The sequence below is a fragment of the Populus trichocarpa genome, chromosome 13 (assembly GCF_000002775.5).
Source record: "Populus trichocarpa isolate Nisqually-1 chromosome 13, P.trichocarpa_v4.1, whole genome shotgun sequence".
NCBI lineage: Eukaryota > Viridiplantae > Streptophyta > Magnoliopsida > Malpighiales > Salicaceae > Populus > Populus trichocarpa.
In genome coordinates this window covers 12,094,896-12,108,272 of record NC_037297.2, presented here as the reverse complement: position 1 = coordinate 12,108,272, position 13,377 = coordinate 12,094,896, and the positions used below count along the sequence as shown (strand labels likewise).

General features: G+C 31.2%; 2 protein-coding genes across 3 annotated transcripts; one reads left to right on the top strand and one right to left on the bottom strand.

The window, feature by feature from the left end:
- Positions 1-46: 46 nt before the first annotated feature.
- LOC18104452 (uncharacterized) lies at positions 47-1,635 on the top strand. 2 transcript variants are annotated; one of them, XM_006376224.3, is made up of 5 exons: positions 47-470; positions 642-650; positions 786-877; positions 1,095-1,216; positions 1,403-1,635. In XM_006376224.3, exons 1-5 carry the CDS (start codon positions 254-256, stop codon positions 1,479-1,481), a joined length of 519 nt encoding a protein of 172 aa, XP_006376286.2. In that variant the 5' UTR covers positions 47-253; the 3' UTR covers positions 1,482-1,635. The 2 variants fall into 2 exon arrangements, with proteins under 2 accessions (XP_006376286.2, XP_006376285.2); XM_006376223.3 differs by lacking the exon at positions 642-650 and having other exon boundaries at positions 50-470.
- Positions 1,636-10,456: 8,821 nt separating this feature from the next.
- On the bottom strand, positions 10,457-11,713 carry LOC18104451 (E3 ubiquitin ligase PQT3-like). The gene has a single exon (XM_006376222.3). It carries the CDS (start codon positions 11,711-11,713, stop codon positions 10,457-10,459), a length of 1,257 nt encoding a protein of 418 aa, XP_006376284.3.
- Between the last annotated feature and the right edge of the window lie 1,664 nt (positions 11,714-13,377).

Sequence of the window (13,377 nt, the reverse complement as noted above, 5' to 3'; positions counted from 1 at the left end):
TGAAAAGGATTAACTAGATATCATCAACATCATTAAGTTGAAATTTGTGCCCCTTTCATTAAAATATTAAAGAAGTCACCAGCAAAACATTGATAATCAACATGTTGGAGAGGAATAGGTGAGAGTTAGGTAACGCGTTCAATCTCTTAAATTAAAAAGATTTTGAAGTGTTTTTTTCCCTATAAATAGTAGCAGTCTAGGTGCAATATTTCAGCAAGAAAGTCTTGCCTGCTAAGAAAATCAGGAGTGAAAAATGGAGAAACAAATAGAAGGGTCTAAGAAGAGGGTGATGGTGATCATAGATGAGAGCGAGTACAGTTATCATTCCTTCATGTGGGTAGTTGACAATCTCAAAGAATTTATCACTGAGTCGCCGCTTGTCATCCTTGCTGCACTTCCTGCTCCTAACTGTAAATTTTTTTATGGGGCACAGTTTGGCACCGCTGCCCTCTGTTGTCCAGTCTCTCCCAGTTAGTTTTCTTGCTCTTCTTTCTTCCACTTCTGGTTTACTTTCCTGTTTCGGAATTTTGTGGTGATTTTATTATACTAATATATATTCTCTTTTGGTATATGTAATGTTTTGTGCACAATTAAATTTCTTTATGGGGCACAATTTGGCACCGCTGCCCGCTGTTGTCCAGTCTCTCCCAGTTAGTTTTCTTGCTCTTCTTTCTTCTTATTCTGGTTTACTTTCCTGTTTCTGAACTTTGTGGTGAATTTACTACATTAATATATCTTCTCTTTTGATATATGTAATGTTTTGTGCACAATTTATTTCATGGAAGCCCTAGATTTGATCTGTGCCATTCAAGAAAAAAACAAGAAGATCTTATTAGGTATCTTGGAGAAAGCTGTGAATATCTGTGCTAGTCGAGGGGTATGCTCACTGCATCACTATCTTTATGTGCCAAAATATTAGCTTAGTGTTTCACTTCTGGAAAATATTAGTTTAGTTGTTCATATTTCAGTATTTCATTAAGCAATAAATCAAGTAAAGCTGAATTCAAGCTTTCTGTGTATTTGTTTATCTCCAGCAATCTTACAGTCATCAGTAGTGAAGGATATATGTGTTCATGTTATTTTTGACTCCATAGGTGAAAGCAGAAACAATTTTAGAAGCCGGGGAGCCTTATGAACTCACATGCAATGCTGTTCAGAAGAACAATATTAATCTCCTCGTGATTGGTAACACATCCATTAATGGAACTCTCAAAAGGTTAGGAAATTTCTTTGTAACTTCAAAAATCATTTCGACAGCTCTCAAAAGTCGCATAAATTGTATGAACCTGATTCAAAATGAGTTATTTCAAGAACTTGAACATGCTGGCATGGTTGTCAACCCTATAAACTCTTGCAACAAGCTCCACCAGAAGCACTGAAATCTGATTTTGTTTTGATACAGGGATTTTCTGGGGAGACTGAGCAACTATTGCCTGAATAATGCCAAGTGCCATGTCCTTGTTGTGAAGAAACCAGAATGAATAAGCATCAGTCCATTTCAACAGGGAATTACTATGTAATTAATAAGTTGTTTGGACATCATTTGATATGGTTTTCCTGTTTTCATTACATGTAAAACGTTATCATGTGGTAAATCAAGAAAGCTGCAATAATATTGTTTGGTTGTTCAAGAAATGAGTTTAAGTTAGCTACCGACCGCCACATCTTTCCTTGAAAATTGCATCGAAGAACAAGATTGAATATTTAAGCAAGCAAATTAACTGTCTTTACTGCACAATTTGGAACCCAGTTAGATGATGTCTTTTTATCAAACAAATGTAAAAACATGAAGAAGCACTATGGCTAAGGTTTGACGTGACAGAGAAGGGTACTATTGTCACTGTCGTTGCCGAAGGATAACTGAAGATAAAACAAATTAAAGAACATAGCACGAGTTTCACAATGCGAGGTAAGATTCCTGTTGCGGAATCTCTATAAATAACAGCGTATTTGTTTTTGTATTTTAAAAATATATTTTTTTAATTTTTTATATTATTCTACGTGTTAATCTTAAAAATATTTTTAATAAAAAACAATAACAGTCACAATAACAAATAAATTACGAATTACCTTAGCGTACTTGTTTATCCAGAAATAAACGCGTAGCTATCAGCATTATGTGCATGGCCAAGCATTGGAAGAAGAAAAATTATTCACTTGGGCTGTCCTATGGTCTGCGCTTTCACGTGGCACATTTTGTAGTTATGTGAATTAGAATAATATTTTTACTTCATTATTAAATATTAAAAGTTTTACTTCTTAGCCATATAATTATTTCCAAAAAAAATAAAAAAATGAAGTAATATATATTGCAAAATATCTTTCAAATTTTTTTCTCAATAATTCTGTGGTAATATTTAGTTTTTACGGACAAAATAGACAACAAAATATTATATCGATAATTTATTTATTGATTGAATTGCTATTGAAAACTGGTTGATATATTTTGTTTTCTTGGCTCTAATTCATCTGTATTTCTATTGGCATTATTAATTACTAACAAAAATGCCGACATATATTAAATCTCCAACAAAACTTTGTTCGGCGATGTGTTTTTGTACGGAAATCCATCGATGATATAAATTGCTAATGGATTGGTGTTTACTCGCCGACAGAATATTCCATTGACATTTTCTAATTTTACGGTGGTGTTCTAAATGATATTTATTACTCCTCTTAATTTGGTAACCTTGAAGACTTTTATAGATTATATTTTTCTTTTTTTTAGTTTCATATTTTTAAATAATTAAAAACCCCCTGAATAAAAATGAGTAATGTTTTTAATTTATTATTAAATGATAATAGAGTTCTGTTTCAATGTATATAATTATTTACACTTTTTATAGATTATACTTTTCTAGAAAATGATTGTTAAGGTCGACAAGAATAGCATTATCCAGGACGTGACTTGTATTTGCCCACACGTAAGTGTTAATATCATCTAAGCTCAATATAATTTTTTTTTATTATTATTAATGTGTTTATTCGGGTTAGTTTGCGCACTTCTCAACTGATCTCACGGGTCCTCAAATTAACAATCATGTAAGTCTTAAATGGTTTTGAGATTTATGAGACTCGAACTGGTGACTTCCAGAAAACAAATCTAGAACCTATTACATCCCTCAAGTTTTTTTTTTTTTTAAGTGTTTTTAATAACTTAAAGTTGCAAGTTTAAATAGTTATATTGTTACGATTATTTAACCATCAGGTATGGTCACATCGTGGTTGTGAATGGGTGATCTCAGGATCTAAAAGCTTGTTTGACAATGCTTTTTTTATTTATCAATATTTTTTAGTAATATGGTAATTTTTATAATTATAATTTGAAAAAAATAAATTTTAAAAAATTATTTTTAATTATAATTAAAATTATTTTTGCATTATCAAACAAGCATTGTCAAACTTGCAACTCATTAGTTAGTGCTTATTACCCATCTCTAATGCACTTCTGTATCTGGAAATTATAAAAATACACATGTTTTAATTCTAACCAGTTTTTTTTTTTTGCTTGCTGGGGTTCACATGCTGTTTCCTTAATTTTGTAGAATATGACAATACTTAATTATATTAATTATATTGGAAGGAAGTTGTTGGAAAATGTGATATTTACGGAATTTGATTGGGTTGATTTTGTTCTTGAAATTTTTTTAATCAATATGGTTCCACACTCACTCGCAAATTCATGAAAATTAGAAAATAAAATTAATGATGGCATTACAGCAGGTTTAACCTATTTTTTTTAATCAATACAATTTAATTTTTTATATAGATTATATTTATGATGGCATTACACCAGGTTTAATGAGAAAATAAAATTAATGCTGTAATTTGTATGATTGTTTTTACAATATATTGATTATAAAATGTATATTAATATAATTACAAAATAAAAAATTAATACATATCTTTTTAAGTCATTTTATTACCAATATCAACTCCAATTATTATTTTAACCAAACATTTCTAACATGCTTTATGCTATGCTGAACAACAACTTTAATTATAATTTTAATCAAATATATATTTTAATTAAATTAATAATAATTATAAATGATTTTTCTAAACTAATTTTTTTAAAATTATAATCATAAAAACTATTATAAAATCAAATACACTCAAAATCCAGCAACAAAAGCAAGACCTAGACGATTCCGGATAGAAAAGTTGCTGAAAGATATTAGATAATGTTTAAATTTATTTCAAAATTATTCTAGAAATAGCTGCATTCCTTCAACCAAAAAATATATCTTGAGACACTAATTAATCGCAATATGAGAGATCAAACACAAGCAATCATAGAAGTAGATAATTAAGTTTGATTCTTTCGATGTCTTATCTATTGGATTTATAGGATGTTCAGTGGATCCGAGAATTAATCATAATGCGTGTAAATATTCAATAAATCTAAAAATTAATCGTTATACGTGTAAACTAGCCCAACACACACACATATATATATATATATATATATATATATATATATATATATATATATATATATATATATATATATATATATATATATAGACACATCCAGTGGAAAGCTTTGCTGTATCACTTGTCTCTTGCCCTCTTTTCGTCTTTTTTCTTTCATGCCAGTGACTTTTTTTTTTCCTTTTATATAAGCCAAATTAAAGGAGAGGATAGAATTAAAAGATGGGAACAAACTAAAAAACATGTCGGGAATGATTGAATTTAAAAAGTTCAGATAAAATATTTATTATAGTTTCTATATTTTATAAATTATTGATATTAGATCTTTTTAGTTTATAAAATTAAAAAAAAATTAATTTTTATCTTAAATTTCATTTTCCTTATTTGTTTTGGCCTGTAATTTAAAAGGTGAGAGAAAGTCATTGAAATTCAATACTAGAAAGAGAAAATCTTCGTTAGCACTAATTCTAGCTATCAAAACAATTTAAATTGGTATCAAATTGTTCATTTTGATAAGGGGTGCGGTTTTCTTTACCTTGAAATTAAAAAAGAAAAAGAAAAAGAAAAAGAAACAGATCTGATCTTGATAAGATATTTAGTTTCGGGTTGATTTAATGTTTTTGGATTTTTTTGGATTTTTGAGGTCATGAATGGATTTATAAAGTTTTCTATAATGTTTTGTAGGTATTTTTGAAAAACAATGGGTTGAAAGTTCAGTTTTTGATTTGAAAAACCATTACCCTTGTTTTTCTAGCAACCATAGTGGCTAAAAATTAGATAATACAAACGACACGTCATCAAAAATTAGGGCAGAAGACATGCCTCCCTGCAAAAATAAAAAAAGAGCCCAGTCATGCGGGCCCTAACAAAATAGGCTAGGCGGGCTGGTCAGGCTTGGCTTGCCAGGCTTAGCGGTGTCTGACTTTTTTTTTATATTTTTTTTAAATTAATCCTCTTTTTTTTATATATCTTTGTTTTTCAAAATTAATTTTTTTATATTTAGATTAATACTACTTCTCTCTTTTATTTTATTTATAGAGTCTATTTTAAATGATTTTTATTTTTATTATTATTTTGTAAGCATTTCATTTTTGAAGAGGTTTTTCTAATTCATTTATATTTTTTTAATCTTTTGTACAGATGAATTTTATTTTTAAAATAAAAAAATATTTATTTTCTAATAATATTTTTAATATGTGCGTCATTGCATAATATTTTTTTTCTTTTATTTTATTCACTCAATTTAATATGCGGATGTACACAATGAATTTATATTGTTTTTCTCATTTTTTTTTACACCATACTAAAGGCCAGCAATGAGGTATTATGGTATTTTTATAGCAACACGTGTCTTTTAAAAACTCATTGGAGGCACAAAAGTTTTTTTGCATTTTATTTGAATAGTAGAATTACCGAAATAACATTTTAGAAAAAAAAACTTTTATCCAGGCGATTTGTAATAATTTTCTTTTTAAATAAATAATAAAAAGACTTGAATGCTCTCAATATCAAATAATTATAAAACTAACATGTAGGGGCATTTTTGTCATTGTAGCTAGTTTTTGTTCTTGTTATTTTTGGATGGTCTCATGGGAATTTCTATCTTTGAGTAATATAAAATATTAAGAAAAAACAAAATTTGCTGGTGCGTGACAAGTATACGCCAAAGAGTGGACGCAACTTGTACCTTCGAGCGGCATGTGTGGTAACTTTCAACAGTCAAATCCCGCCTTCTACTATGGCATTGGAAGCGTGCCAATGTCCTCTTCCCGGCGGTAGGGCGCATGATGGTGAAGGATGAGCAGTTTGTTTTTTATGGTCTTTTTCTTTTCTTTTCTTTTCTCCCTACTAACCCAAAAGGTGCACATTGGTCCTCTTTATTTTTGGTTTTTCAGTTTCATCCTTATTTTTTTATTTTAAATTTTCATTCTTGACCCTTTTATAAAAGTTTTGTTGTTTTCGATTTAGTCTTTAAATTATAATTTTTTATATATTGTTTTTTTCAAATCGGTTCTTTTTCTTTTGATTTTTATTTTTTTTCCTTGGCCATTTTGTTAAAATTTTATTGGTTTTCAATTTCATCTTTCAATCAAAGTTTATAATGGATTAATTTTTCTAATTTCATCCTTATTATTTTTATTTTTTTTCTTTTATTAAATTTATTTTTCTTTTCAATTTAACTCTCTAGTAAAATTTTTTTTGTTGCCCTCTAATTTATTTCTTATTTTGATTTTCACCCTCATTATTTTAATTAATTAATTTATTTTTTGTTTTAGATCCTTTTGTATAATTGATTTTCTTCCTAGTTTGATCCTTCAGCATTTGATTTGTTTGGGATTAAGCTTCACGATTTTTTCATTTATGGTGCTTTAGTATAATGACTCGGGTCACAGGTTTGAGAAGTTAACACGGGTTGATATTTTTTTTTGCTCATTTTTTTTGTTTTGATTTCATCTTTCGACATTATGTTTTTTTTTTAAAGATTGGCTTTGTAGTTTTCATCAATTTCTTTTATATGAGGTTATACTAGTCTCATAACCTGAGTCATATGTTTTGCAGGTTAATATAGGTGGTCGTCATATATTATCCAAGTTACATGTCTATCACACTACCTCGTGCTACATGTTTATAATTTTGTACTTCCAAGTTTTTTTTCCAAGTTATTATTTTTTATATATATAAAATTCTTATTTGTTTACTATTCTTATCTATTTTTTATCGTCTAATTAAAATAGAACCAACTTATTAAACTCAGTTGGGCTTGTAACCCAAGTCGTTTGTTTTTTTTTATTTCTTTTAAAAGCGCTTGCGGCACCTAGATTATAGTTTCCTTTTTCTTATGTTTTTTTAATTATTATTGTGGTTTTTATTTTAACTGATACCATTTTCATTTTATTTTTTAAAATAATTTTTAATCTATATCTCAATTAATATCCCTCCTCTATGATTTTTATTTTGCTTATTTAGCCTTTTTTGAATTGATTTTTTTTGAATTATTTTTATGTATTTAATTTTTTAAGATATTGTTATGATTCATCTATAATATTTTTTTATGTTTTATATAGATGAACTTTATTTTTCAAAATAAAAAAACATTTATTTTTAGATAATATTTCTAATATGTGTAGTCTCGCATGATATTTTTTTCTTTTATTTTATTCAATCAGTTTTATGTATGTGTCTATTTTTATTGTTGTTTCCTTGAATAAAAAATTGATTTTAATAAATAAACTCAATGAATACAACCAGGTAGATGTTTCATGTTGCGAGATCAAATATCTTGATCTACATCTCTCTATTTTTCTAGTTTCGCTTTTAGTTATCATTAAAACGTTTTTTTTTACATTTATTTACACATATGATTATCGATTTATTTAATTATATACTTGCATAAGATTTTTAATTTATACTTTTTTTTTATTGAAAAAAATGCATTAGAAAAGCTTGCATATCCAATTTTTCTTTGAAAAAAAATAAGACCAATGGCTGAGCGCGAGTTAAATAGCTAGTATTTGTAATGTAGTCAAACTTGTAGAAACTAAAGTTTTTTAGCATTCGGGTGATATGATCTGACACTAACAGAAGGGGATCTAACCCAAGCAGACAATATAAATAACCTAATAAATGTTTTTATGGACTAACAAGACAAGTCTAAACCCAAGAGGTGGCCTGGTCACACTAGACTGTGTTAACACCTTAAAATTGAGATAACGGTAGATTCGATTGTTGAATCGGGCTCAGATTTTTTCAAGTGATTCTACAAGCACTTTTATTGTAAAAAGCCACTTTATCGCTTATTGGATCGTTGGACCTCCTAGAATTAAGCCCATAAGTTGTTGTTTGGTCAATATTTTTATTTTTCTAGAATTTTTTGGATTTAATATTTTATTTTTGGGTTATGTTTTAATTTCCTTACTTTTTTCTGGATTTTAGATTTTTTTTCTAGTAGAGATAGGTTTTCCTATCATATTCAAAGGTATTGTAAACATTTTGAATGGCAATCACCATATACTTAAATTTTAGAGAATAAAATTATAAATTTAGAGTTATAATTTGCGATTCTTTTTGTTCATTAAAATTCTTGTGTTTGTTGTCCTATTGTTATCCAGTAAGCTTCAGCCAGCATCAATTTGTACCTATATTTTGTTGGGGTGATTTTTTTATGTGTACTCTTTAGCCATGGAGTTTTAGAGTATATTTTTGAAGGAGAAAGGCAAGAAGATGAAAGGGACGAGAGTAATGCCTGAAACAAATGAATTGAATTTAGCTGAAAGATTTTGTTCTGAATATTTGATTCTGACCTATCTATCAATTGAGTTCAATTCTAATAGAGAGTTGGTTCGAAACATGGTGTGAAAGTCATAAAAAATTAACAAAAAAAAGAAGAAGCAAAGATCAGAATTATTTACTGTCCAAAATTAGCAAAGCAGTCCTGCATTCCCAGCTTCTTCTCCTACTCACCTTTTCTCACCATTCAACATGAAATAAAAGAGTTTTGAGGCGTAGCACCCCCTCCTATAAGCTATATATATGGAGAAGGTCAAAGTGGCCGTATCGATAACCACCCATTGCACCAGCATCATAATGGGAAACTGTATCCTTAAGTGTATATAAATGGATTGTATTCAAAAGAGCCACTAGGCAACATAAGGCAGCTCTCTCAGATTCAAAATCTTGTAGGTGTTAGGTGCCATAGTTATCTAAGATTAGACAATGGTATGGGCCGTATGGCTGACAGCGTATTTGGATTATTCGTGTCTTCTGGAAATAGCAGGATTTGAATTAGCTATGTGTTCTGATGAATCGAAGAAAAAACACTACTTTTGTGAAGCATAATTAGAGTCTTTTGAGCTTCAAACTTCATTGTATGAATCACAGAAATAGCAGGATGGGCAGATAGATGATGATGAGGAGTTGGGGGAGCAGAGCAATGAAAAGCAATTCACTGTACTAGCTGATGCCTAGCGGGTAAAAACTGCATTCGGAGGAAGTAAGTGAAAGGAATGGTTTGTGCAGTTAGGAACTCAAAATGTTTGAAAATGTGGCACAAAGTAGGTGCTCATCCTCCTACACGAGCATCACAGAAGGATATAAATCCTGAAAAACTGGGACAACGATGATTTACTCTTAAACAGTTCAACAAAAAATCCGTTTGCTACATAATTCGGCATATCTAAGATCTTGGATAGCCTTGAAGTAACTTGGAATTATATAACTGATGCTATTCTTTTCTGTGTTAGAAGGATCCTGTTACTCTTAAGTTCGATAATGAAGTTTCCTAATCTGATTTACGTACTTTGAAGATCGACAGTAACATCTCATCTATCATTATGGTTCAACCACAGTCCACAAAACACAGTGACTGACAGAAGCAGCTACTTACCGAAAGCAAATTCTGTGTGGATGCCGAAGTAATTAATTATCTGTCCATGAGTTGATAACATTGTTGTGTATGTAATACTTTTAGATGCAATAGAAATTGTCAGTCTATACTCAGTAGCTGCGTTGATATAGCAGATTTCAGTTTTTACCTTTTTATTGGTTACTTATTTGGAGAGATTACTATAAATATGCTAGAGTAAACACACATAAATATGATTGTGATCATAAATCTGGAAAGCTTTCATTATATGACCTTCAAGAATAAAAATGGGAAAGTAATGAATGAACTGAGGAACATCCTGCATGTTATTCATCAAACAGATGCATATCAAACCTGATAAACAAAGAAAAAGTAGGAAAAAAAATGTTTCCTCTGTTCAAAAGCAAGAGCTAGACGAACATAATCAGCAAAAAAAGAGAAGGGAAAGCAAATAAACCAATGAAATTACTGGAAGAGCTTGAAATTAAGATAAATTTCATTAAAATACGGAAGTCACAAAATACAGGACCAAAACAATAGATAAACACCACAAAAATCTATGCGCATTTATCAATGTAATTAGTGTTTACATCATAGCCTAAAAAGATTAAAAAATATTAAGCGAAAAATCCAAAAATCAGAATTGTCTAGAGTAGAAAATCAGTGAGGAAATCCTGCTACTAATGCTTCTTCCCCTGCCTGCTCACTGTTCATCGTGAACCAAAAGTCTTGAGGCATAGTATTACCATATGGCATGCCTAAGTGGCTATATCCATAACCACCCATTGAATCAGTATAATATGGTTCTGGATATGATCCTTCCATACCTCCCCACATGCCAGTCCAGTATGGGTTGTACGCACCAGAGCCAGTAGGCATCATCATGTAGTTCTCACAAGCTTTAAAGTTTTGATCAGACGCATTCCTCTTCCTCTTCTTTCCGTTTTCACTACTAACAAGCTTCCTCTGATCAGCTTCCTCATCGATCCCATGAAGATTCCCTTTTGACGCTATCTCCTTAACATTCATTGGCGCAATTGTAGCTTTAGATTCATCAGCAGATTCTGCAATTCTTGCTCTTTTAGCCATCGGGGGCAGGGAATTTACTCTGTCTGTTGGCTTCTGCTGTTCTTTAGATGACGAGCATGATGATGTTGCAGACAATGTAGTAGATGAAACCTTGCACGTTTGTGATGGCCAGTGAACAAATGAAACCAAATCTTTAACTTGAAAAGAAGTGCTTCTGGAACCACTACCACCACCACTGCCGCTACTGCTAGAAGTATCACACTCCAAAATCCTATCAATAGTACGCCTAACAGTCATGTTAGGAATGAGGTAATCAGTAAGCATATCAGTGGCTCCACATTCACACTTCAACCTCGATTTGATCAAGTGATCCCTAATGCACCTATCACAGAAACTTTTAAAACAACACTTGCTCGTCAAGACAGCATCTTTCATGATTTTCTTACAGAGAGGACACAAAAGATCAGGTGCGACATCATTAACAGACCATGATGATCTTCTAGCAGGTATCCCCTCCATCTCTTTCTCAAAAATATCTTCGTTTGGCTTCATGACCGCAACCTCGCCATTACGTAAAACATACCGACCTTCAGGGTCAGCTTTCAACATTGATTTCGGAATCCCAGTAGCCGCTTTCACTCGTTTGACATCATAGTTGGGATCTCCATTAGTAGGGCAATGTTGGATGAAGTGACCCCCAACATGACATCTGTGACATAAGTAACCTTCCGGGGGTGTTTTGTTCGGAAGGCCACCGCGTGTTCTTCCATACTTTCCTCCCTTGACGTAGCTACCACCAGAATAACAACCTTGCCCTCGCCAGTCTAAGGCTGGTGTGTTAACCAACTCTAGTATCTTTCTAGTCTCCTCCTCGTCAATAACACCCATAGTTAAGAAAAAACAAAACTATCTATCAAAGAACCAACCCTCTCTCTTTCTTTCAATATTTGATCTCTAAATTTCTCTTTCGATCTTTTGAATGAGAGCGTAGGCTGAGAGAGATTTTGTTCTTTGTATAGGAGTTCTAGGTCGGTTGATTATTCCCTATTCTTTCCGGATTTCTAAGTCGGTCATTATTTATCTATGTGAAAGACGTGTCGTTTTCTATCCTGATTTAACGCGGACAGGGTTAATGAGTTTGGGGTCCTTGTACTTTTATTATTTACGCAAATGGACCCTCATCAAAGCAAATTATTAATCCAACCCTTATTCTTCATACCCTGTTAGTCTGTTTAGTTAACTTTGGGATGTTCTTTAGTATATGCTGTATATATTAAGAAAATTCATAAAATATAAGAAATGAAATTTTTTTGAAAAATAATAGATAAATATGAAGAAATAAAGAAAACCAAAAGTAGTATAGAATTGAGAAAAATATAAAAAAGAACAATTTGTATAATTTTTTTAAAAAATAAAATTTATTTTTTTAGAAATACATAAAAAAAATCTTAAACCTAAGAATATAAGTATAAAAATAAGAAATAAAAACACATAAAAAATCATCTTGGACAAAATTACCCTCTAATACATTACAATTAGCATCTGCCAAGGCATTTACCCTATGCTTATCAACTGCAATATCAGAAGCTCATCGCCTCTGTCAAGCTGAATATATTCAACAGAATTCCTCCTATTTTCCTCTTTATGATGTGCCCAGCCATCATCAGAGCTCCCATGAGTGAGTAGGTGGCACCCTTAGCATGGAATCTCTTACTATGCCTTCTGCCATTACTTACAGAGTGCTTACCTCCACCTCTACTACTTGCACTGATACATCTACTGGCCTTATCACTCTGGCTCTGCTACAATTCACCAAGGAACATGAACTGCAGTTCTGATCAGGCTGCCCCAGTTTCTTCTTTATCCTCTGGACCTCCTTCACGACCTCTGTTGATATTCTCAACATAGCAGAAGATTTTGTCTCTGATAGATTTGATTTCAGAACTCATTACCCTTCATGAAACGAAACTCAACACAAACATCTCCAATCAGTGCCCATGCCTTGGCCCAAAAGAGTTAAGTAGAAGAAAACCACTCAAAAGCAAGAAACTTGTCGTTGGAGCTGGATTTCACTTCTTTTCTGTTGCTAATTCACGATATTGTCTTCTCATTTTTCATCATTGCATTTTGTCGAGGATGCATATTTAACCATTGAGGAAATAAACCTAGTGTCTTCTAAGTACTGTGGCATCGATCCGTATACGGGACATGCTAATTCAACTACCTCCTAAGCTTGATGCAACTGTCCATCCTCCTTAATTCTAAGATCATCCCAACGCCATATAAGATTCACTAAGAAAGTTATTCTAAGCATGAATTGTGATGATATTTCAAAATTCAAAGTGTTTAAGAATATATTTTTTTGCGGTTAAATTATAAGCATGTTATATATAACAAGATAGTCTATTCTCTATTATTCATGAAACTTGTAATTTGTTGTAAAAGGCTTGTAACCTACAAAACAATCCTCTTTGATGTGATTTGAGGACCATGAGATGACAAAATCAGTGATCTTTATGCAAATGGTTACAGTAAATAAGAGAATGAATATT